Below are 24,650 nucleotides of genomic sequence, written 5' to 3' on the forward strand. Positions count from 1 at the left end.
ATGCTTTTTCCTCATAGAAATAAGACATTATTACAAATTTTTAAATATCTAACTTTAGAATAGACTAAATAGTTTCTATGCATGATACTCGTATAATATAGCAGACACATTTTTTTTATATGGTGTAATAATTTTAAAAATGTTTGTGTACATATTCAGCCTAATATTCGTTATGCTGATGGATATATTATTTTTAGAAATACGATCGGTCAATCGAATAATCGTCGCTTTCAATCTCTTATTGAGTTCAATTCAAGGCAATGAAAAATGTATTTAACATACATAGTACTAAACTCAAGCAGTGTTTTTTAAATATATCTATAATGAACAAATAAATGTATTATGTAGTAGATTTTACTAGTATCTAGTGTAAAATGTCCTTGAATTTATGATTAACAATATTACGACACATGTAGGTACTTAATATCTATTTATACATAAATAAAAGAAACCGCTATTATTTAGCCATATATGTCAAAAATATTATGAGAAAAGTAAAATGGATGTAGAATAATTAGGGTAATTATTTTGATAATTTTAATACTTGTAAATAGCATATTTAAATAAAGAAAATTATTGGTTTATACCAATAGGAATTGAACAGGAACCTGAAGAAATTTGCATAGACAACAGTTTTCGTTTAGTTGGCGTGGCAATTAGAAAACATTTTGAAAACCAACACATATTTGTGACTTGTTACTGTAAAAGTGATGAAAATTGTATCAATTTGAAGAAAAAATATAAATTTCGGTAGAAATAAAAGATTTCATCTAGCAATATTACCTTCTAATCAAAGAAGTCCTGTCTTGGAGATTTTTTAAACTTACAGTTTGCTCTACACCTAGGTTGTATATTGTATTACCACCTAGGTAGGTACTATAGCAGAGGAGGCGAAATTGTCATACACTTCTTTTTTCTTTATTAATTCTCTCTTTCTCATCTCTTTGCGTATTTTATCACATGTATCATGGGGAGTTTTCAACATGTACAACCCGCCACAAACTAAAGTTTATTAACCCAACCATATGGATGAATGGCGGTCGTCCACACACAAGCAAAGTATGGAGCCAACTCCCAGCAGCAGTCTTTCCGAACAGGTACGACACTGAAACCTTTAAGAAAAGAACATATTCCTTCCCAAAAAATCGGCAACATACCTGCAATTTCTCTAATGTTGCGGGTTCCTATGAGTGATGGTAATCACTTAAGTACCATCAGGTAACCCGCATTCTCGTTTGCTGCCTATATTATAAAAATATATATTATTTCAAACTAGATAGGTATGTCGTAAACATCAAATTACAAATAAAACTACATACAGTCTTAACAATTTTGTCTTCATATATGTTTCGTTAAAAGCGAGTCGTCGCTAAGACTACTTCAAAACTCAATTATTCTTATATTTACTATTGTTGTATACAGACGTTTCAGATCATCAGATTAACAACTGTGAGTCTATATTTATATAGCTTTACTCAAATTATAAAAATAATTAAACATGTGTGATTTTCGTGACTGATCACATTTTTTAATAATTATATAATAAACAGACGCAGACGTATCAAAAACTCTTATTAATTTTCGATTTTACCATTTTAAGTATTAATTTATTTTTAAATTAATATATTTAAATTTATAACTTGTGCAATAAGGTTTCAATCTTATCAACCAACCTAATTATCTGGTTTACAGGTGAAATCCCTGTTAGGTAACAGGCAATAAAAATGGATTTTCGGGTATCCTTAGGGATACTGTTGTTAGGATTTGGAGTAAATTCCTCATCAACGCCTGTAACCTTATCCGATAATGACATTGAGAAAGGAACTTCCGAGTGCAGCCCACTCGTAATAGCACATCGTGGGGCAAGCGGTTATATTCCCGAACACACTCTCGGCGCATACACCCTTGCACTTACAATGGGTGCAGACTACATCGAACCAGATCTCGTGATGACTAAGGACGGATATTTAATAATTCGGCACGACAACGAATTGGGATTAACCACAGATATCTCACAACATCCAGAGTTTGCTGACCGTCGCCGAAAGAAAACTGTTGACGGAATTGAATTAACCGGTTGGTTCACTGAAGATTTCAATTTATCGGAAATAAAAATTTTACGCGCAATCGAACGCATACCGACTATAAGACCAGGCAATGCCAGAATGAATAACTCATTTTCTGTGATGACCTTCCAAGAGATTATAGACCTAGCCAAGAACTTTCAACATGTGCAAAAACGTGTTATTGGCATTTACCCAGAAATTAAACATAGCACGCACTTCCGACGCCTGGGTTTGCCCATGGAGCAATTAGTAGTAGACACGCTTCATCAAAATGGATATATTGGATCTAATGCACCAATTTACATACAATCCTTTGAAGTAAATAATCTTAAAGAGCTTAAAAATATCACAGATTTACGACTGCTGCAATTGTTCGATAACAAATCTACTCAACCATTTGATCAACGAGAGCTTGGAACTGGTCTAACCTATGGTGATATGGCAACATTGGAAGGATTAAAAGAAGTTGCTAAATATGCATATGCAGTAGGTCCGGACAAAAGTTATATTATTCCAAGAGATTCTAATAATAGACTAGGTAAAGCGACCGCTTTTGTGAAGGACGCTCATAGCGTTGGATTAAAAGTGCACCCCCATACTTTTCGGGCAGAAAATTTTTTTCTTCCTGCTAATTTTCAAAGTGTTAACAGTGACGAAAATGCTATTGGAGACTTAAAAAGTGAAATAGAAACATATCTTGCAACCGGAATCGATGGACTCTTCTCTGATCATCCAGATATACCTGTTCGTATTCGAAGCACTTGTGTAAAATAGTCTAGGTCTAAAACAAGTAAATAGATAGATAATTAATTACTTGGAGGTACCTGAAAGTTTAAAAAATTAAGCGCTTATGTCAAAAGTTATACTTAAATATGTAATAAGCTCCTATAAATTACATACTTAGATATTTTTATTTATTTATTCATTAGTAGAAATATGTTTACATGGTGGACTTAATGCTAAAAGCATTCTCTCCCAGTCAACCATAGGGAATTGTCAGAATACTCGAATGCGGTACTAGTAATTATTGATATACATACATACTAAAATTACATATATAAACGAATAAATATATATATATATATATATATATATATAAATGACAAATATACTTACATATATGACATATACTATCATCATCATCATCTTCCTACCCTTATCCCAACCATTTGGGGTCGGCGTTATATGATTTTATCCATATTACAAAAAGATTTGGTTTTTTAGTTTTACAACTGGCCACCTGCCTGACGTCAACCCTCTTTGGGAATGCATTTGTTGGTGGTTTCCGCCACCTACGGTATAAAGTAAAGGATTGAAGAAAAAAGGAAGGGAACGTTGGGAATGTGTAAAGTACTATACATATACTATATTATACACAAAATTGAGAATAAAGTGCTTATAATATAAAGTAGATATCTAAATCATATACGACTACGTACTTTAATATTTCTGCACACATAGTCAATTTTTATTTATTGTATCTATTGAACATATACCAATTCATGTGATATATTTAGTAGTCTAGTTATCTATTTTAATATAAATAAAAAAAATAAAATTTAAATTAATAAAAAAAAGACATCTCTGGAATCAATCTAGCTTTCGATTCGCTATAAAATAAAATGCCATCAGGTATTTACTAATCTAATATATACAATAATCAGACGGATACTGGGTATGACTACGAGATTGCCAGATGTGATTTTTTATTTTTACCCAAATGTCTAATATTTTTTCTCCAAATAAAAAATTTGTATCAATTTTTATATTTTGTCATGTACCACAAAGCGAACGATTCTTCCCTCCCTCTCTTATTGCAATCCTCTGTTTGTTACCTTCATTGATATATTTTATTGTATTTATATACAGTATAATACAAATACCAAAACTGTCAAATAAATTATCTAAATTTCTCCAAGCCCATTTCACTTTTCTCCGAAAAATTCTACAAGAATTTGATTACACTAAAATTTCGCACACATAAACGCGTTTACACAAAATTGCGGAAAAAATGTCCAATCTAGCAACACTGCAGAACTTGAAAGCTGTACTAATATTTATTAGAGTCCTAATAATAGCAATTTTATCGGTTTCATAGCTCATCCTGAATCGAATGTTAACATCTATCTTAATATGATCCACTTTACTTGTTTCTTTCGTTGACTTTGTACAGTGTACAATGTAGTTCGAGACGTCCAATATGTTCTACTGGGGGGACAGGGATTGTTAGTAATGGAGACTAAGAATCCTATTGCTAGCAATATACCCAACCAGACCACCTCCTCGCGGTTCCCCCTGGAAACTGTCATGGTTAATTCCTGATGAATGCATCATGATGGGCTAACTGGCCTGTTTTCATTTTCATCAATTACCCTTCACTGGTGCTCCGCTAGCGTATCCCGTTAGCGCAGATTCCATTTTCACCAATATGTCCTACTCATAAGTAGGTACTTACATGTAAATAAGTAATATAATTTTATAAGTTAAAAATGCATGATAAGTTAACAGTACAGTCAAGTAGTATTCTCATCTTCTTACCGAAATAATTTTAAATTTCTTTTCGTCTAATCCAGACAGTTAATTGCTATTTCAGCAGATACTCGGAACTTGTATAGAATCTACCTACTTTAATTTATGAGAAAATATTTTTTAAATACTAAATATTAATTGTTCTTACAATTAATTACATTTTTGGATATTATAGAACTGAATAGAATTGGATATCATAAAATCACTGTGTTATGAAAAGATCCACATACAATATAATTATACAAAATTGGTATACTTATAAAAAATATAGGATACTATATTATTATTTACTATCAGTCACTAAAAACATCAGTCTTAAATATAGAAAAAAAAAACAGCCACGGTTTTGAGGCGCCATTTCTCTAAACTTATCTCTTAACCTAAACTTTAATGTTTTAGCGAATTACTGTTATATGAACTATAATTTTTTTTTTTATTTATAAAAATGTTGACGTGAATCTGTTAGAAACCGAGTTCATATTAGTCCACAGAATAAAGATTTCGCTGTAGTATCAGATTAATATTTAGATTTTAGAGATAAGTTTAGAAAAATGACGCACCAGACAACCATATGCCTAATTGAATTATATTATAGATAGAATATCATAAACAGGTCAACATTCAATCACTTAATTTCACGTTTGGCTGAATTAATTTGACACATTCTTTTTTTAAATAAAAAGAAAACGTGCTAATTTTTCAAAGATCCAAGTAATTAGATTAAAAATTTCCCGAACGATGCTCCGAGACTACGATGTATATCCGAGTACAGACCCAGAATACGTAACCCATCTTAGTGCAGAAAGGTTTAAGACAGTGTGACGTCATATTCCCGAAACTGTTCACAGCTACATTGAAAGATGTTTCAAACTCTTGGACTGGAAAGGATATGGTATAAACATCAATGGCGAATACATCACTGATCTTCGATTTGCCGATGACATAGTAATCATAGCTGAATCCCTGGAAGATTTGGATACTATGCTTAATGGCCTCAATGGTGCTTCTCAACAGGTAGGTCTTAAGGTGAACATGGACAAGACTAAAATCATGACTAACGTCCATGTCACTCCTTTACCGGTTACGATTGAAAACACTACGCTTGGAAGTTGTGAACGAGTATGTATACCTAGAACAACTTCCGAATAGGTAAGTCCAACTTCGACCGAGAGTTCAACCAACGAATCTAACTCAACTGGGCAGCGTTCGGAAAACTACGCCACATCTTTTCATCCAAAATACTTCAAAGTTTTAAGACGAAGGTCTTTAATCAGTGCGTATTACCAGTAATAAGTTATGAAACAGAAACATGGTCCTACTCGACTTCCCATATACAAAAGCTTCAAATTACTCAACGAGCTTTTAAGAGAGCTATGCTCGGAATTTTTTGCGTAATAGAATCCAAAACGAGGAAATCCGTAAAATAACGAAAATAACCGACATAGCCCGAAAAATAAGCAAACTGAGTGACAATTGGGTGGTCCTCTGTCCCATTCATGTTTCAATCGTAAAGCAGTTGTGTTTGAATGGCTGTGTTTCGGTTTGAAGGGTGGGATATGGCGTGAATTTACAGAGCACAGAGGAATAACATCTGAGTCCTCAGGAATGGCAACGCATGGAGGATATCATAGGCGAAACATGGTACTGCTCATGTCTATAGACGACGGTTACCACTTTCCATAAGGTGAGCCATCAGCTTGTTTACCATTCTCAGTTGTATAAAAAAAAACACATAGCTTAAAGAACCGACAACAGGTGGAGAACAGGTTCTTCAGGTACTACTCCGTATGGGCAAACGCAGTGTAGGACGACCCCGCACTAGATGTCATAAACGTAACATATATATATATATATATATATATATATATATATATATATATATATATATATGTATATATATATATATATATATAAAAGACCGCGATATATATACATATATCGCGGTCTTTTCTATGGTTGGATGACATTAATCAATTGCAAATCCTTGTTCTTAGACATTAATCGGTGATAAATTGACATAATGTCAAACGTCAAAACAAAACCGCAATGTTGTCATGTTTATAGAAAAGTTCATGTCAGATCTGTGAGTTATAATACTAACGTTTTTGTATAATACTATGTTACCGTTCTCAGCTATGTACCACCGTGGCAGACTATAGCAATCTTAAACAGATATTACATAAAGAAACGTACCGGTTAAAGACCTTCGTCTTCAAATTTTCAGTGCTTTGTACAAATTTATGCTCTACACGGAAACTGAACTATAAAATACGACATTAAATATTCCAAATAGACCATTTTGAAAATGGACTTTGTATTTCATTAATTATATTGAACACAACGAAATAATTAAAGTGGGAAAAGCTAATAAACACATACAAAGGCATATAATAACAGTTATGCAATGCAATTTATTTTATTATATTGATACTTCTAGATGATAGCATAGATTCATTTTCTTACTTCGTTAATATAAAAGTAGTGCCAACTGTTAATTAACATACATAACTAAAAAATCACTTCTTACAAGTACAGATAAATTTATCGCAGTTTACTCTGTATTGTACCTATAACTTATAATACTTATTCTATTTCAACATGAAATTTCTGAAAATTTACACAATAATAGAAATGTGAGGAGCTGTAGCTTGTAAGCATTTTTCAGAAATGATAAGGCAACCTCTTAAATTTAGAAAGACAATTTTTGTCATATGTGTTTTATTTTTAAGTAAGTATACTATTTTTGGTTATCATAATTTTTGTTTCTCTGTCAGTAACAATCTGCGTGAAAATATAGTCTTAGTATAATTATTACTTTCGAAATATATAATAAAATTATACAGTAATTTTAATTAAAATAAATGCCAAAACTACATTGCTAATAAAAATAAGTAAAAAAACAACTAATGAGTATGAGTATAACTTAGACGAAATCGTACGAATGAGAAAAAAAGGTAAGAAATATCTTCGATTTTAAATATCAATAAATAGACCAGTAAGTATTCTTATAAAGGTTATTTTATTGATGTTGAGGAATAATGCTCCTCAAGTCTGAGTCAATAGTCAAACTATTTATTATCCAAACGAAGTCATGGACAAAAGCTTGTAATAAATAAATAAACACAGTACTATAACCCCTGACATGGTAGTAAGAAGTGTTTGTCAAGTACACTTAATAGATATAATTCATAAATTTTTATTACAATTATTATATTTTGTTTTGAGCACATCAGTAAAAAATATATCCTTAAATTGTTACTGTTCTGATAAATGATCACACAATATCTACGTTTTACCAAGCATCATAGAATCCAATATGATAAAGGGCTATGTATCAGATTTATATCTATAGGTGATGGTTACCACTTTCCATCAGGTGGGCTGTTAGCTTGTTTGTCATTCTAAGTTGTATAAAAAAAAATATAATTATATACTCATGTTTTAATTCCTGGAAAAAAATAGCATTTAGCGATAAGGTTGCCCATTGTTGTCTCACTGTGAATATTTTTTGTAAATGTTTGTATTTATAATAAATTTACTATTGTAATCTTTTGAAGAAAATAATAAGGAGTATCTATTTATCTATCTATAATCTTAATATTTTTTATAGGTGTAAATTATAATGGGTATTGTATAATAAATTTTTACACAGTTTTGTCACAGTTGAATTCAGTTTTTTTTGTAGCATACAATCTTTATTACAATTTTTACTCTTTGTTGGGTAGCGGCCCTGCTCCATAATCTCTTGACCAATTTAAATAATATATAAATAATATTAAACTCCAAATGAAATAAAGAAATAAAATAGTGCATAATGATCAGTACATATTATCTCTTTCATTATGTGGACTTAAAATTACTACATGAACATATCTTAATAATTCATTGTTGTTTGAAGATGATAAAAATCATATTTGGCAATTTTATGTTGAGTAAACCAGAAAAAACAACATATGTAATTTTGATATTTTTTCTTGTTTACAGTAATTTTATTATTTCTTATAAGCAGAAAAGATACTGATATTATTAACAGCAGTAAAAAAATATCTGAAGATATCCCAGCTGTAGTGTACCGAGATTTCAGTTCAATACCAAAGAGGGAACATGTTTATGTAGACAAAAGAAAAATGGCATCTAACAGTGCAATTGATGATAATATAAAACAGGAACTGCAGGAAACCAGAGCTCAAATAGAGCAACTGAAGAAAAAAATTGCATTTTTAGAAGGAAGAATACCACAGAAATATCCTGATGTAAAGTATTTAGGATACAAAGAGAGAAAGAGAATATTGGTTAGTTTTTTTATGTAATGTATAATTATAATAATTCACAACTGGTTAGAAGTCCAAAGACAATTTAGAATTTTATTTTATTGGAGACCTGACTGAAATACAAAATTAGCTAATACTGTACTTATAACAAATGAAAAACTAACAAAAGAATGCAGGGTATTAAATAAGATATGTACAACTATTGACTGAGAAATTCTTATAACTTTGTTTGTACTTATCATCATATGAAAATTTTCTGTATACTAGCTTCAATTTTCTTTTCATATTTTACTATATATGTACACTGGCAAAATATGTTTTTATTTTTTTCTCCTATTTATTTATACATTTTCAGGTGACAGGAGGTGCTGGATTTGTGGGGTCTCATCTTGTAGACGTTCTTATGATGCAAGGTCATGAAGTAATTGTAGTTGACAACTTCTTTACTGGCCGCAAACGCAATGTTGAACACTGGTTTGGTCACAGAAACTTTGAGTTGATTCATCATGACATTGTCAATCCACTGTATGTTGAGGTATATGTTTTAGTTATTATAAAAAAAATATTTATATATTGAAATAAAAACAAATTGACATTTATTTATAACTAAAAGGTTTTTTTTGTATTTGTTGTGGTTGGGTGTTAAATGAAAAAGAATTAAGCAAAACATACTCCATACCATATGCTTATCCCCATAAGCGATATAGCGTAAAGATAATAGTTTAATTATAAAGATATTAATATAACTGTTGATACACTATATTTTTCATTATATGTACTCATCATTAATACATATATACATATATTACAGTGTCAATAATAATTTATTTACCATTTCTTTTTCCACATTTCAGGCTGATGAAATATATCACTTAGCTAGTCCTGCTAGTCCACCGCACTATATGCAAAATCCAGTAAAGACTATCAAAACCAACACGCTGGGCACCATTAACATGTTAGGTATGTATGTTATATAATTAATTCTATATGATTATTAATGATTAGAAATGTAATAGCTAACCTGCTTAAAAGCAATCAATAAATATATTTCCAGATCTAGATGATAAAAACATTACTACCACTAAATAAAGATTATTTCACAGTTCTTGTTTTATTAAAGCAATTTCAGTTTAAACTATTTAGATATCCATTTGATTCTTTTAATGTGCATAACTAAACATACTTTAAATAACTAATTCGCCAAATATAATTCAAGGATTTAGTCTAATTTAATTAATTTTGGTAAGAAAATGTAATACAATTACAATATAATTCCTTAAAACTGAATAAAAATTACAGGACTAGCACGGCGTGTTGGAGCCAAGATCTTAATTGCCAGCACATCCGAAGTATATGGGGATCCCATGGTGCACCCCCAGCCTGAGACTTACTGGGGTCACGTTAATCCAATAGGTTAGTTTTATAATATAGTTGGGTTCCACAACTCAACATTTAGGTGTTCTAAGATTTAAATTTAGACAGCCATTAAGTGTGTTTATACCAAAGTATGACAATGTTCAGATTGTTTGTAATTTTTGTAAAATAAATTAAAATGCTTTCAATATTTCTCAATTATATTCTAACAGCCAATGAAACAACAATACTACTATAAATTAAGATTCTTATTATTAATATATGATATATATTTATGCATGTTATATTCAAAGATTCACAATTTAGTTTTCTATCAGATCAATTCTTCAATAACAATTCAAGCCTATTGAACAATAATTTGAATATTTTAAAAAAAAAATATTCACAGTAACTTTTATTTCAGGTCCGCGGGCTTGTTATGACGAAGGCAAAAGAGTGGCTGAAACTTTGGCTTACTCATATGCCAAACAAGAGAATGTGTCTGTGAGAGTAGCAAGAATCTTCAATACATATGGGCCTAGAATGCACGTCTCCGATGGTCGTGTAGTGTCCAACTTTATTATGCAAGCTTTACAAAATTTAACTATAACTGTAAGATTATATTTTAAAATTTATTGAACTCCAATGTACTTTTTTCCTAAAAAGATTTAAAGTTTTTTATTACTACATTACAAACAAAACAAACAATGCAAATTATCCATTTAAGTATTATAACGTGTACTGATTGTGATTTTTATATTATATTTTAAATAGTCTAAATTGAGAATATGTTTATTCAAATGTGTACAAATTAACAAGATGACGTGACACTTAAAAAAATATGGAGTCTTATTATATGGTAAATTGTGGAACTATAAATTATTTATTAGAAGACATATTTCAGTCCCTACGTTTTTTTTTATACCACTAAACTAAACAACATACGGCTTACCTGATGGTAAAAATATATGAACACCTGCAATATCGTTTTACGCGTAAATTGTGAAATGAATAAACCTATTTACCCCCCCCCCCCCCCCCCCCCCCCCCCCCCCCCTTGAAGAACCCCATGCTGTAGTTTCTTGGGAAAACCTCCTACGTGTAAGTATACTGATCGTAACATTTTTATATTTCAGGTATATGGAAATGGGAAGCAGACCCGATCATTCTGCTACGTGTCAGATCTGGTAGACGGATTGTTGTCCTTAATGGCATCCAGTTACACTTTACCTGTTAACATTGGAAATCCTGTTGAACATACTATAGAAGGCAAGTTATTTTCTTACTAATATAATAAAATTGTAAATAGACGATGTCTATACATGGGAGATATTTGAGTAAAATAGTATTGATATTATTCAAAAGTAAGTTTTTAGAAGTTTTGTCTGTATTAAACATACAGCATCATGCAAAAACTACTGCACCTGCTTAAAATATGGTATATATTTTCTTGATACGCCATTTAAATGTGGTCTATTTGATTGGTTTTCCTATTATTGAAATCCACGCGAACAAAGTAAGGTGGAAAAAACTAGTAATATTATACAATATAAAGATTATCGATCGAAAATTGTGGCTCTTAATGAATTGACAGAATATTGTATGTACTCGTAACTGTATTCGAGGTAAATATTAAAAAAAAAAAACCACCATAAATTATCATCCTCACATCCTACATAAGACATGCCTTTAAAGATGAAAAAGTTTTCTATGACCTAGGTTTTAAATTATTTTAATCTTAGATTGAAAGTATTTAATAAGTAATAGAAAAGAATATTGTAACGTGTATTTTAGAGCAAAATAGATAAGAAAGTTGTTCACATGCAGGATAGGCAATAGTAGGCTATTAATATTAGGAACAAAACACATTCTAATTGTTTACGTATTTTGAATTGTACAAATTACACTTATCAATAACGTCAATATATCATCAATATTTTGCAGAATTTGCAATGATCATTAAGAATCTAGTCCCCGGATGTCGTAGCACGGTATCCACCGGCGCTGCAGTAGAAGACGACCCGCAACGTCGACGCCCGGATATCGCTATTGCAGAGGCTCAATTAAATTGGTCTCCCAAGGTAAGTTGTTTTTTAATACCACAATTAATAATCAATCTTACCATTTCTTAAACTTAAAAAATGATATGCAATAATATACAGGTGAAATCGAAATTATATTAGCCTTTTAAGGAAGTGTTAACAGTGAATCTAAATGATTTTCCCAAAGCGTCAATAAACAAAAAAATATTTTGTACCTCCCATACTAACACGGTGCGTCTAGCTGTTAAATTAAAATATTTTGTCATTTCTCTTTCTCTTTGATCTCATCTAATTGTTGAAATTTGTCCTAATATATTTTATAACATGGTTAAATCGTTAATTTTATGTATGACTAACAACTTCTATTTCATCCAATCTAACCAATTAATCTAACCATTTAAAGGAATTTACGTAGAAAAACAGATTGTATTTTTATTTATTTATTTAAATTTTATGTACATAAATAAGTAGTTTATCTTGTTTCGCATTAGTAATGATATGTTAACCTTCGGTAGCATTCATTGTTATGCGGATGACAGCACCGGGGATGCCCTTTATACGAGTCGTACCAATGTTCCCGTTCCATCGTGGAGAACAATCGTGAACAGCTTGTGTCTGAAATCGAGAGAACACTAACTGGAGTCTCTGATTGGGGACGACAAAACTTGGTCCAATTTAACCCCTCTAAGACACAAGCTTGCGCGTTCACCGCTAAAAAAACCCCATTTGCTGTGGCCCCACAGTTCCAAGGCACGTCTCTTAACATCTCTAAAAGCATTGGGATCCTTGGTGTCGACATCTCTAGTGACGTACAGTTCCGTGGCCACCTCGAAGATAAGGTGAAGCTGGCATCCAAAAAACTCGGTGTGCTCAATAGAGCGAAGCATTACTTCACGCCGGATCAGCGACTAATGCTTTACAAATCGCAAATCCGGCCCCATATGGAGTATTGCTGTCACTTATGGGCGGGAGCACCTAGATACCAGCTTGAACCCTTCGACTCAGTGCAACGACGAGCTATGAGAATTGTCGATGATCCCATGCTTGCAAGCGGTATCGAACCCTTAAGTCTTAGGAGAGATTTTGCCTCACTCTGCGTGTTCTACCGCTTATACAACGGATTGTGCTCAGAGGAATTATTCAATATGATGCCTACGGCCACTTTCTATCATCGTACGGCTCGCCATCGGCAGGGAGTTCACCCTCACAGCCTAAATGGTCGCGTACAACGCGGTTTCAGAGATGCTTTCTCCCACGAACACTCAGGTTATGGAATGAGCTCCCTGCCGAGGTTTTCCCGAGAGACTACAGCATGGGGTTCTTCAAAATAGGTTTCTTCAGGGTCGACAAAGCGCGTAATAAAATAGGCTACGGTAACCGCTTACCATATGCTTGTTTGCCATCAGTGGTATAAAAAAAAAAAAATAAAAATGTAGTGTAATAATATATTTACAATAAAATACGCATTAATATCTTAAATATGATCAAATAAAGAAAATAAAAATGGTATACATTGTAAATTTGATATGTCTCAAACTCTTTAATATTTTTTTCTGAATTAATAAAACATATATTTTCATTCTGCAGGTATCCCTACAAGACGGTTTACAACGAACAATAGATTATTTCAAGGAAGAGTTGTCCAGGACAACATTTTATAACAATCAAACTTACATGGATGTTAATGTGAAAAGTCCTCAATAGATATATTTTTTTTTTATGAATCCTCTATAATTGTGATAATATTATATTGACTGTTTGTAATGAAGTGTGATGTTGTATATAATAATAAATTATAATTGTTATTCATAATGTTTTATGTAGACAATTATTTTTATGTTATTGCATAATATGCAAGTTTTGTTTTTTTGCAGTCATTGTTATAATACCTATGAAACTGTATTACAGTTTGTTAACAGACACTGTTCCCTTTTAAACCAATATTGATCTTTGCATATTTGAATTTGTATATATGCAACTATACATAAATGTTCCCCAAATCATGGTTAGTTTAATACTTACCAATTAATTTCCTTGCTGGATCTAAATTTAAAGTCTATGGTATAGTTGTTTGTTCTTTGTAACTACGTTATTTATTAACTACTACTAGACTTTGACTTTCCAGTCAAAGTCTTCATAAATAACAAAAATGTGTATGGTCTGTACAATATTGGACTTTTATAAATAATTTTTCAAATCAAATGTCAAAAATCAGCTCAAGTAGCAGTTCAGACTCACAGAGCAAATGATCTTATTTGAATAATTATTCTTGGTATTTAATAAGAGTAAAAAAAAAAATTTAAATTAAAATAATTTTATTAGAACACATTTAAATCACAGTATGTACTAAACACTCCAGACATTGAGATAGATGACGCAAGTACCTTCATTTAATATGAAAACTAAATTAAAATTATTCTACACAAATTGTATGAAACTCAGGAATTGAAAATTATCCAAAATAAATTAGACAAATTAAAAATATATATATATTTGCGCCATCTATTCAAATTCACACCTGCACACATTATAGGCCTAATAATAATTTTCACAATATAACTATTGACTAGTTTATTAAATAGGTTGGATTAAATTTCAGTTCATGAGTCTCATCATAAAATTTCTGTAGAATTTTTTTATGTATATTGTTTACAACACATACTAGGCAGCACATTCCATTTATACCGATACAACATTCTTTGTGGTAACTCATTATTACAAAGTTTTTCACCATGGGAATGTACTAACGATTTGTACATGAGAAACATATCGCTCAGTGTCTGATTATGTCTAACTAACATGTGCTCGTCACAACCACGTGACTGCCACTGAGTATCAAATCTAATGTCGTGTACTCTGTTAATACCCTTCAGAGCCGCTGTCCAAACTCCCATTGATACATCTTCAGATATATAATGGCTGAAAAAATTAATGTATGTATTAATATTACAGTATTTCATAATAGCAGTACAGTGCTTTTGGCATATTTTGAATAATTACATAACAATTTAAAACATTTTATTGATCTTAAACCTATTAATTAGATAATTAGTAGGAAAGAATTTTTTAAACTATGACTAGCTTTTTATGATGGACATAAACAAGTCTATTTATCTATTTCTAATAAAACTTCTGTTTTAGATGAGGTACTATTGAAGTAATTGGTAACTAACTAAAAATAAATAAATAAATAACTATATGCAAATTCCAAATAAATGGCCAAAATTATACACTATTATATATATTGCATATACTCTTTATTAAATCAATATCTCACCTCAAGTCATCAACATTCCTTGCTATATAATTTACAATACTCTGTGATATTACATATCCTCCACCAAGGGCATATGGTAAATAGTGATCACAAAGAAACCAATCACGTTCCTGCCATTTGCCATTCAAATAAACTTTTGCTCTGCCATCAAAATATCCCCAATACAGTCCTTTATATGAAGGAAGCTTATCCTAAAATAGTTAACAAAATAAGTACATACTATTATTTTAGATTATAGTAAATTTTCATAAATCTTACATTCTCTATTACAAGTATTACATATACTGATTTGACTAATAGCATGTTTACACTTAAGTTGGTTAACTAAGCTATAAATAATGGTCAAGTGGCTATTTTTTAAATTATATGAATATTCAAACTGAATGAATACCAATGAGGGATAATAAGCAAGGATGAGTTCAGTTCAGTCAACAATAGTGTCACCATTGCCTATTTATTTCATTCATATTATATTTATATTCATTCATATCATAATTGACCAGGAATTAACCATGATGGTTTCCATGTGGGATCCTACAATGGTCAAACTAACAAGGTATATATAGTAAAAGGGCTACTAGTCTCCATTACTAACAATCCCCTCCCCCATTCAAGTAGGTATTAAGTATATAAAGTATTGCTACAGCACCAATTATGAGTTCAATATCAATTATCATAACTCCAATATAAAAGTTCTAATTATTTATTTAATTATTATTTATTGCACAATAACACATTGTACAAGTGGTGAGCTTAATACCATATTGCATTCTCCACCAGCTAACTATTAGATAAAAACAGAAAGCATATAAAGGGCAGATGTAGTGAAAAGTATGACATAATTATAGCAACATACTGAAATAATTATACATAATAATACATAAGAAATATACATATAACACAAATACTACTTATAATATATATATAGTTAAAATAATATACATACATACTGATATATATATATATATATATATATATATATATATATATATATATATATATATATATATATATATATATATATATATATATACATAAAACTGTGTGTATATATATTTTTTTTACAACTTAGAATGGCAAACAAGCTGACGGCCCACCTGATGGAAAGTGGTAACCATCGCCTACAGACATGAGCAGTACCATGGACATAACAGAGTATACTGTTTCGCCCATGATACCCCCCATGCGTTGCCATCCCTGAGAATTACGCCATATACTACTTTAATATATACCGAAATACAGCCATGCATATATACATATATGTGTGTGTATATATACGGTTGAAACACGAATGGGACAGAGGTACCCAAGCAATTTACTTTTGTACAAAGTCTCCCTCTGGTATGTGTATTATGTGCTCTGCGTATGTCTACAGCGATTTTATTGCAATTAATATTATTAACTCATATGTTTTTTTAGACACATTTCAATTTATTTTTGGTGAATAACATGATTTCAGATAAATAATATCTACATACTAAATAACATGACATCTTACAAGTTTTCATTACTTATTTACCTGTCTGACTGAGGAGGATAAATCTGGCCACTGAATTTTCAAATGCTTTCTGAAATATTGTCATACTAAAAGTTTGCAAATACCTTTGGTTTTGAAAACAATACAATAAATATATAAAATTAAATCTCATTGAATATGAGTGATACCACAATATGGTAGGATACCATTTTCTTAACAAACCCCATCCCTCTGACATGATTATCTAATGATAAGTAAGTATAAAAAATAAAATAAAACATGTGCCATTATTTAAAATCCAATATATGACTAATAAAAAAAAAATCTGGGGGAAGGGATTATTAATAATGCAGACTACCAGCGCCATTGCTAGCATTATGCTCTGTCTGGTTAACCTCCACATTATTCTCCTTTGAAACCATTGTGCTGAATTCAAGGCACCATGATAAGCTAACTAACTCAAGTCAGTTCTCACTTCATTCTCACCTATCGTCCCTCATTAGTGCCCTGTCAGTATATACCATTAGCACAGGTGGGGTTATCATTCCATTATTTAAAAAAAAAAACCTATAAAAGGTAATATAGGTACAAAAGAATAAAATGAGCAAAAACTATGAGACCAGGGCCTTCAATAAAAAATAAAAAAGCAATGTTATAAATATAAACCTTATTTTTTAAATGTTTATCATGAACTTGAATAACAGTGATCAAACTTACTTTATAACTAACATAATTACTTAATTTTCTATCACTCATATCTGGTGCAAAAGCCTCTAAATCTTTAACAATGAGGTCAATCCTTACAAATGAATCATCATCACATTTTAACAAATATTTTAACCCTTCCACATTTTTGTCAATCCAACTCAATGCATGAAGCATTTTTAAAGCTAAATTTCTATAGCTATCTTCAAGCTGATCCAAAATAAGTAAATCATGAGTTCTACTATTCTCATTTCTTAATTTATCCAATTTGTTTCGACTCAACCCTTTTGTTCCTATAGCAAAATAAAACTTGATAAGATCTTGCTGTACAGTTTGACCAATCCAAGTATGGTTCCATTTAAACAACTTTTCCCCATTTTCAATGAATATGTTTGTTGCTAATTTTGCCCAGGTAGCTCTGATTACATCACGTTTTTCTTCATTGTCAGGACCGCTGACAATAAGCACAACATACTCTGATTTACTGTATGGTTTGGTCACCTTGTTTACTGATGATACGGCATCAACACATTCAAGACGAAGGAAACTTAACGTTAAACCACATCCGATATAGAAGAAGAAGATACTAGCTAATATCATACTTTTATATCTCCTCATCAAAATCATCAGCATTTTGTAGTTAATTAAGTTTTCAGATACTACCCATTTCAATTTAAAAGATTGTAAACAAATGTTTAGGACTAACATTTACTTTACAAATACCTATTGAATTTTATCTAGTCATATAAGTGGATACCCTTTGGGAGAAATACAAATGTTTTAGCATTTGGAATTGTAACTTTTTTAATTTGAATTTTGGATAGAGATAATTAATTTATTAAAGATAAAAATTTGACAGATATCGTACATGCACATATTCAAAGAGCGCATGACAGATGACAGAACGCAAGAACGAGGGTTGCCATATGCGATTTTTAGCCAAATGTAAATTTTTTTCTCCAAATAGATTTTCACTACATTTTGCTTAATACAGCAAACGATATAAAAAATAACCACCTTCCCTATTTATAAACATTAGCTTCTTTTATCCTCTCCTTTTCTTATCCCATCCTCCGTTTTGTTACTTCTATTAATGCATTTTATTGTATTTATATACCGCTATACGTTTTATAAATATCGAAACTGTCAAATAAATATCAGGATTTCTTCAAGTAATTAATTTCTTCATAATTTCCGATCAGAAAATTTTAAACAGAATTATGAAAATACAATCTACAAATACAACAAATCTATCATTTTGATAGAGAGAGAGAGAGAGATTGAGTCGTTAAAAGAGAGAATCGTAGTTACTATCCTTAATCGATAAATACAGTACAATATGTCTGTGAGTACCAAAAATTTTGGAATTTGTACTTAAGTGAATACAACACAATAGACATAGACAAACTAGGTACTCATGTATTATCGTATGTGAATATCAACTTAAAGCGGTAAACTAAACAGCAATAAACAAAAATATATCAATGTACTTTATTTTTGAAATATACATTGAAAAATTTACTACATTCTCAATACTATAATATAAAGTACAAATCATTTTCAATCAATATAAATTGATTTTAATCAAACATTCATTCGCATTTAATAACTATAGTTAGTCTTTTAATTACTATGGATGGTTTCCAGGGGGAACGTGGAGGTCGACCTGATAGAGTGTATTGCTAGTAATAGCTCAGTTAGACTCCATTACTAACAATCCCTTTTCCTCTATCATTGTGTATTAAGGCGTAGGTATTTTCTCTCCTTAATCTATGGTCAAACCCAAGCTGACAATTTCAATAATGTCAATGTCATTTGTGATTCATGTTTCGAGTAATATTGCCAGATAAAATACTTTCTTCGCATTTGTGGGTAAAAATTCTCATGTAGAGAAATGGAATTAATATAAATTTCAGTTTTTGGTTTTGTAATATGTATATGCATATTGGAAGTTACATTAAGATTAGTAATATTTTCTTTTGTCAACCGTACTAGTCGTTATTTATTTAGTAGTACAAAATTACAGTGTTATTAAAAAATATCTTGTTAAGAAAAATAAGTTCATATTTGAGGAAAAATAAAAATTTGTGACTAGCAGCTCTGTAATTTTCAGGAAAATCGCGAATTTTTAGAGTCAATCGTAGTGGTCGGTGATGGTTCTTGGAATTACCGTCTATTGGTCGCCGTGCCGGGTTTTTAACTTTTTTTAGTTTTAGTTATTTTGTAAAAACATTTATCTCGGAATCCGAAAGCTTTTGAACTATTTCTAATTTTATGAACCTGTAAATTGTCAAGTGTTGTGTGCGGTCAATAAATAATGTTGTAAAAGAAAATTTTATTATTAATAGGTAGGTAGTCTATTTTACTGTGATACAAATTTCGAAGATAGGTAATTCAAAAGTGCTACGGTAGTGTTTGATGACCACTCCGTCCAATGCTGTGACATTTGTATAAATACTGTTAATATTCCAAATCAGATTTTTGTCCGTCACGTGAAGAGATACAAACTGTAAGTATGAAATAGACTTAATCGAATAATATCAATTTTTTTTAATGGAGTTACCCTTTCACCGAATTTTCCATTCCCACTAATTCAATAATTCATTTTTAAATAAAAAATACACATTTTCGGAAAATGTAATACTTGGTAAACGAGTATATATTATACCTAAATGATCTGGCAAAGTGTACCTTACCACTAGTATCAATTAATTACATATCTACATTATTTTAGGATAGAAACATAATATTAGGATAGAAATTATTATAGTTGTCATTTACCTCTTATTATTATATTTTATTCAAATAATACTTCTAATTTATATTTTTCAGTCCCAAATCATAAATAATCATCAACAGTGCAAGATTTGTATTTTTATATTTATACTATAAAATTGATCATTATCCTTAGAAATATAGACAACTATATATGAGAAGAACCATCAAATGCCATTATCCAAACAATAATTAATTAATTAATTAAACCAATTGACTATTTACTCTTTTTCAATCATGTTTTCAACATAGATACTTTAATACATGCTAAAGATTTAATAAGATTGCAAAATAATTATAATATTAATTTACTTACTTAATTTAAATATATTCTCAAATGTGGTCAAATGTAGACATATTAAGTATTCCATTGCCCCTATTGTAATGAATAGTCAATTAATATTTTAATTCTTAATGGGGTATTAAGCTTCAACCCCATTAAGAATGAAAGTCATGAGCATATTTATTATTAGCGATTGAACCCAGATTTGCAAAGGTAGATTTGGCAAATATAAAATATAGCCTATATAACTTCCTAATAATGTGGCTTTCTGTAATTGAAAGAATTTTTAAAATTTGTTTAAGTATTTTTTAACTTTATCTATTACAAACAATCAAATCTTTCTTTTTTATAATATTAGTATATATGAAACATTGATATATAATTTTATATTAGATTACAACATGGAGTCTTCAAAGAAGAAGCAGCGTCCCTCACACCCCAGAGCAAGAGCAAATCCATTATCAGCACTGACATTTGGGTATGTTTTAATGGTTATCTTTTCTAAAATATCACTGTGACTGTCAAAAGTAGGAGACTATTACATGTATTTTTTATGTGTATATTAGGAGAGTATATCTTTGCCAGTTCTAAATTACTCCTTATCATCTTTTTGCAATTAATAGGTTTTTCTCAATAAGAAAAGTCCATATTAATTTATAATTAAATCTATATTAATTGAAATAATTTTTACTTAACCAAATTTAATTTTTTATATTATTTCTATATTATTGCATTGTTGTGCAATAATATAGCAACATCTTAGAAAATGTAATAAAATTAACTAACATTGGAGTAGATTCTATTGATTTTCCAAATAATTATCAAAATCGCTTCATAATTGGCATGGATATTGTATACCAATTGCAAAAAATACATGTGAATTGGGTCCTGAGAACAGTGTTCTAGGCATGTTCCTGGGCACTGGATTTACAAACCCTTGTATAAAGATCATTTTGACCAATTAGAGTTCATTTTTTTTTGTAGATGGACCCTGCCAATATTTTGGAGTGGTCTGAAAAAAGAAATGGAAGAACATGATCTTTACGAGCCTCTAGAGGAACACTCTTCAGGTGAGTTTATTTTTTAAATATATAATAGATAGTAACCTTACCTACCACTGACTAGACAGTTATCATTGAGATTGTAAAACTATACATATGTACTTGTTGAATACTGTATATTTTATTAAACATACCTAACAAAACTTCAAGTTAAATATTTACAGGAGTAGTTGTTGCTTTGATTTTAAATTTATTTATAAAATATACTTGTGGTTTGTGGTCTTAGAATAACAAATTAAAATTAAGAAATGTTAATGACCTGTTTTAAAATTATTACCAGCAACCACCAATATTGTTACGAATGATAATATTGCTGTCATGATTATTGCCTTGTAAATCTTAGAATACAATGTTTCCATAGTAGTAAATTTTTAAAAATATTTTACAAACGATCATATAACTTGTTATGCTTCTATGGTTAATATTTCACAATGATAGGCAAACGCAACTAACGAAATCATACATTACAGATTTGACAAGGCCAATTTAACACACATACAATTTGGGAATAACGTTGTTTTGTCTCAATCCGCAACCAATCGGGTTTATTTTTTATCACTTATCGAGATAAAACCGATTACCTATAGGATTTTTTTTTTCTTATAGGTAATCGATTGAATGATTTCGGAAGTTAGCGTGAACTGACATTGTGCTACCCTATTTATACAGGGTGTACCAGAAGTCGACGTCAAGCCGGAATCGGATAACGGGCTAAGTCGTAATATTTAACAGAAAAATAAAATAAAAATACAAGTTACATATTTAAAAAATTATAGACATGATAAATCGAAAAAATCTACACCTTGTGACGGTGTTTTCGCTTCTGTTACTACAGATATGTTCTTTTTTTCCATTTGTCTTTTCTAATACTTTAAATTCTGGCCTAAAATTTAAATTTAACTGCTCCAGCTTGCAGACAAAACTGGGCTAAGTATTAATTTTGAATCTTTGTTTGAGAAAAAAGTGATATTTACTTCCGAACTGAGGTGAAAATATCGTCACAGATTTTGTCTATTTTTTTTTTAAATGTCGATAATTTTTAAAATATGTAACTTGTATTTTTATTTTATTTTTCTGATGACCATTATGATTTAACCCGTTACCCGATTCCGATTTGACGTCGACTTCTGGGACACTGTGCGTGGATTTTAATAGTAGGAAAAAACAATTAAATGGACAACTTTTAGATGGCGTATAAAGAGTACACGTTAAGTACACTAGATTTTAAGTTAACTCTTCAGAAACATGTCTGTGTATACATCTGTGAAAACTGTATCCCCTTTGGTGCAGCGTCATATCGGAACATACAGATTGCCAGATAGACATACGAACAAAATTTCTAGAAATTATTTTCTGATATTTATTGATATTATTAAGACCCTTCATATTAATTTTTCTCTCATATACAGATATCGTCTGGTTACAATTTTATTATTATGATTAAAAAGATTAAGATATAAAGATAATAGCACAGATAGGTGTGTGGTGTACATTAGTAGTAGCAATATTGTTAGTATAGCACTTTACACTAATTCTAGTGCTATCTTATTACACTTCAAATATTTTTCCTTCATTCATCATATATTTTGGTACATGTCTAACCTTCAAGTTCAAAGCAAACAATAATTAGTACGAAAGTAGTTACGTGGCCCTTCATGCACGAGTTTCCATCTTTAAAAATATTGTTTCTAGCCGACTACCAAATAAAGGACGGTACGGTCTTACTCGCTTATTTTTTAAATTACATTTTACTCCAGTACAAAAAAAAAAAATAGGTATATATCTAGGTATTTTAATTTATATATTTGTAAATGCAAATATTTTCAATGTTGAAAAATCATCGTTCACATATATAAGTATCTAAAATTATTGGTAGTAGAGAGAGTTTGTTGATTGATACTGGATCGTTACGCAAATAAAATAATGTAATTATTAATCTTATATATAAAAATTTCGTGTCACGGTGTTTGTGGTTTTCTTGTAGAAAAAATAATTTATACGGCAGAACAACGTTTGCGGGGCAGCTAGTATTCTATAAATATAGTAAGAAATGAAAACCTGTCAGAAAATCATTGTATTCGAATTTTGAACTGCTTTACTTTTTGAACTTATGACGCTATCGATGACATGCAATCAGATAAGATTTCATAACGACATATTCGATCAGTATGAAACGGAGGTTAACTAAAATCTCAGATAATGAAATACGTAATAAAAACTGATATAGAGGGAATTACAATAAAAAATACAGATGGGATAATGACAAAATAAATAATTCTTTTTCCGGTCATTGTTTACCTAACGACGTCTAACAGTTTGTGACGAGTTTCTGTGGATTCTAAATGAAATGAATCTTGAAATTTACATAGTTAATTATGTAAATTACGTAATATGTTCTTATTAATTATGAATCCCCAGAACATAAGTGTAAATAACACTATATTGTATTTCTTCACCCGGGGATAGGGTTCTGCTCACACTTACGAATTTCCTTATGAGTAAGATCGATCGAGAGATATGGGTTTTTTAATGAATACGGGATTTTCCTATATCGCGCCCTTGATGTTACATAGTAGATCAAACATATTGCTCTACTATGTAACATCACGTTTCACATAGTTTAGCGACATTGCAATTAAGTGTGTGGCATAGCTACTATATAACAATCAAGCTATCATGTATTTATGGTTGAGTTCCCACGGAAAAGTATAATGGATTTGTTGACTTATTATATTTTGTTCACTACCTTTGTCACTGTTGGTCTTTGTCACATTGAACTATTTAGATACTCATACTTAAAGTTATCGATAT

At 30.4% G+C, this 24,650-nt stretch overlaps 4 protein-coding genes across 5 annotated transcripts in view; 3 read left to right on the plus strand and 1 right to left on the minus strand.

Annotated features, from left to right (window-relative positions):
- The first annotated feature begins 784 nt into the window (after positions 1–784).
- On the plus strand, positions 785–3,129 carry LOC113522836 (uncharacterized). Of its 2 annotated transcripts, none has more exons than XM_031913922.2 (2): positions 785–1,097; positions 1,693–3,129. In XM_031913922.2, exon 2 carries the CDS (start codon positions 1,725–1,727, stop codon positions 2,838–2,840), a length of 1,116 nt encoding a protein of 371 aa, XP_031769782.2. In that variant the 5' UTR covers positions 785–1,097; positions 1,693–1,724; the 3' UTR covers positions 2,841–3,129. The 2 variants fall into 2 exon arrangements, with proteins under 2 accessions (XP_031769782.2, XP_026764470.2); XM_026908669.3 differs by lacking the exon at positions 785–1,097 and adding an exon at positions 1,163–1,449.
- Positions 3,130–7,109: 3,980 nt separating this feature from the next.
- Positions 7,110–14,066, plus strand: LOC113522654 (UDP-glucuronic acid decarboxylase 1). Its single transcript, XM_026908415.3, has 9 exons — positions 7,110–7,323; positions 8,580–8,887; positions 9,222–9,401; positions 9,721–9,826; positions 10,166–10,279; positions 10,644–10,831; positions 11,356–11,488; positions 12,164–12,300; positions 13,849–14,066. Exons 1-9 carry the CDS (start codon positions 7,263–7,265, stop codon positions 13,963–13,965), a joined length of 1,344 nt encoding a protein of 447 aa, XP_026764216.1. The 5' UTR covers positions 7,110–7,262; the 3' UTR covers positions 13,966–14,066.
- A 679-nt stretch (positions 14,067–14,745) lies between these two features.
- LOC113522590 (beta-1,3-galactosyltransferase 6) lies at positions 14,746–18,612 on the minus strand. The gene is made up of 3 exons (XM_026908326.3): positions 17,733–18,612; positions 15,539–15,729; positions 14,746–15,180 (listed from the first exon to the last, which is right to left on the minus strand). The coding sequence occupies exons 1-3, from the start codon at positions 18,426–18,428 to the stop codon at positions 14,898–14,900; spliced, it is 1,170 nt and encodes a 389-aa protein (XP_026764127.2). The 5' UTR covers positions 18,429–18,612; the 3' UTR covers positions 14,746–14,897.
- A 1,236-nt stretch (positions 18,613–19,848) lies between these two features.
- Positions 19,849–24,650, plus strand: part of LOC113522465 (ATP-binding cassette sub-family C member 4-like) — a 42,123-nt gene continuing 37,321 nt past the window's right edge. The window contains exons 1-3 of the mRNA XM_052897887.1: positions 19,849–20,229; positions 21,172–21,256; positions 21,763–21,848. Of these exons, the coding sequence (XP_052753847.1) occupies positions 21,180–21,256; positions 21,763–21,848 (163 nt within the window). The 5' untranslated portion in view covers positions 19,849–20,229; positions 21,172–21,179. The remainder of the gene's footprint in view (positions 20,230–21,171; positions 21,257–21,762; positions 21,849–24,650) is intronic.

Source organism: Galleria mellonella, unplaced genomic scaffold, assembly GCF_026898425.1.
Source record: "Galleria mellonella isolate WM207_F2 unplaced genomic scaffold, CSIRO_AGI_GalMel_v1 utg38, whole genome shotgun sequence".
Lineage (NCBI taxonomy): Eukaryota > Metazoa > Arthropoda > Insecta > Lepidoptera > Pyralidae > Galleria > Galleria mellonella.

Excerpts from the sequence above, each read along its gene's own strand:
- LOC113522836 (XM_031913922.2), top strand. The coding sequence starts at position 1,725 with ATGGATTTTCGGGTATCCTTAGGGATACTGTTGTTAGGATTTGGAGTA.
- LOC113522654 (XM_026908415.3), top strand. The coding sequence starts at position 7,263 with ATGATAAGGCAACCTCTTAAATTTAGAAAGACAATTTTTGTCATATGT. Across the intron at positions 9,402-9,720 it reads TCAATCCACTGTATGTTGAG|GCTGATGAAATATATCACTT; the intron begins GTATATGTTTTA and ends TCCACATTTCAG. Across the intron at positions 9,827-10,165 it reads GGGCACCATTAACATGTTAG|GACTAGCACGGCGTGTTGGA; the intron begins GTATGTATGTTA and ends TAAAAATTACAG.
- LOC113522590 (XM_026908326.3), bottom strand. The coding sequence starts at position 18,428 with ATGTTAGTCCTAAACATTTGTTTACAATCTTTTAAATTGAAATGGGTA. Across the intron at positions 15,730-17,732 it reads GTAATTATGTTAGTTATAAA|GATAAGCTTCCTTCATATAA; the intron begins GTAAGTTTGATC and ends TAACTATTTTAG. Across the intron at positions 15,181-15,538 it reads AGGAATGTTGATGACTTGAG|CCATTATATATCTGAAGATG; the intron begins GTGAGATATTGA and ends TAATTTTTTCAG.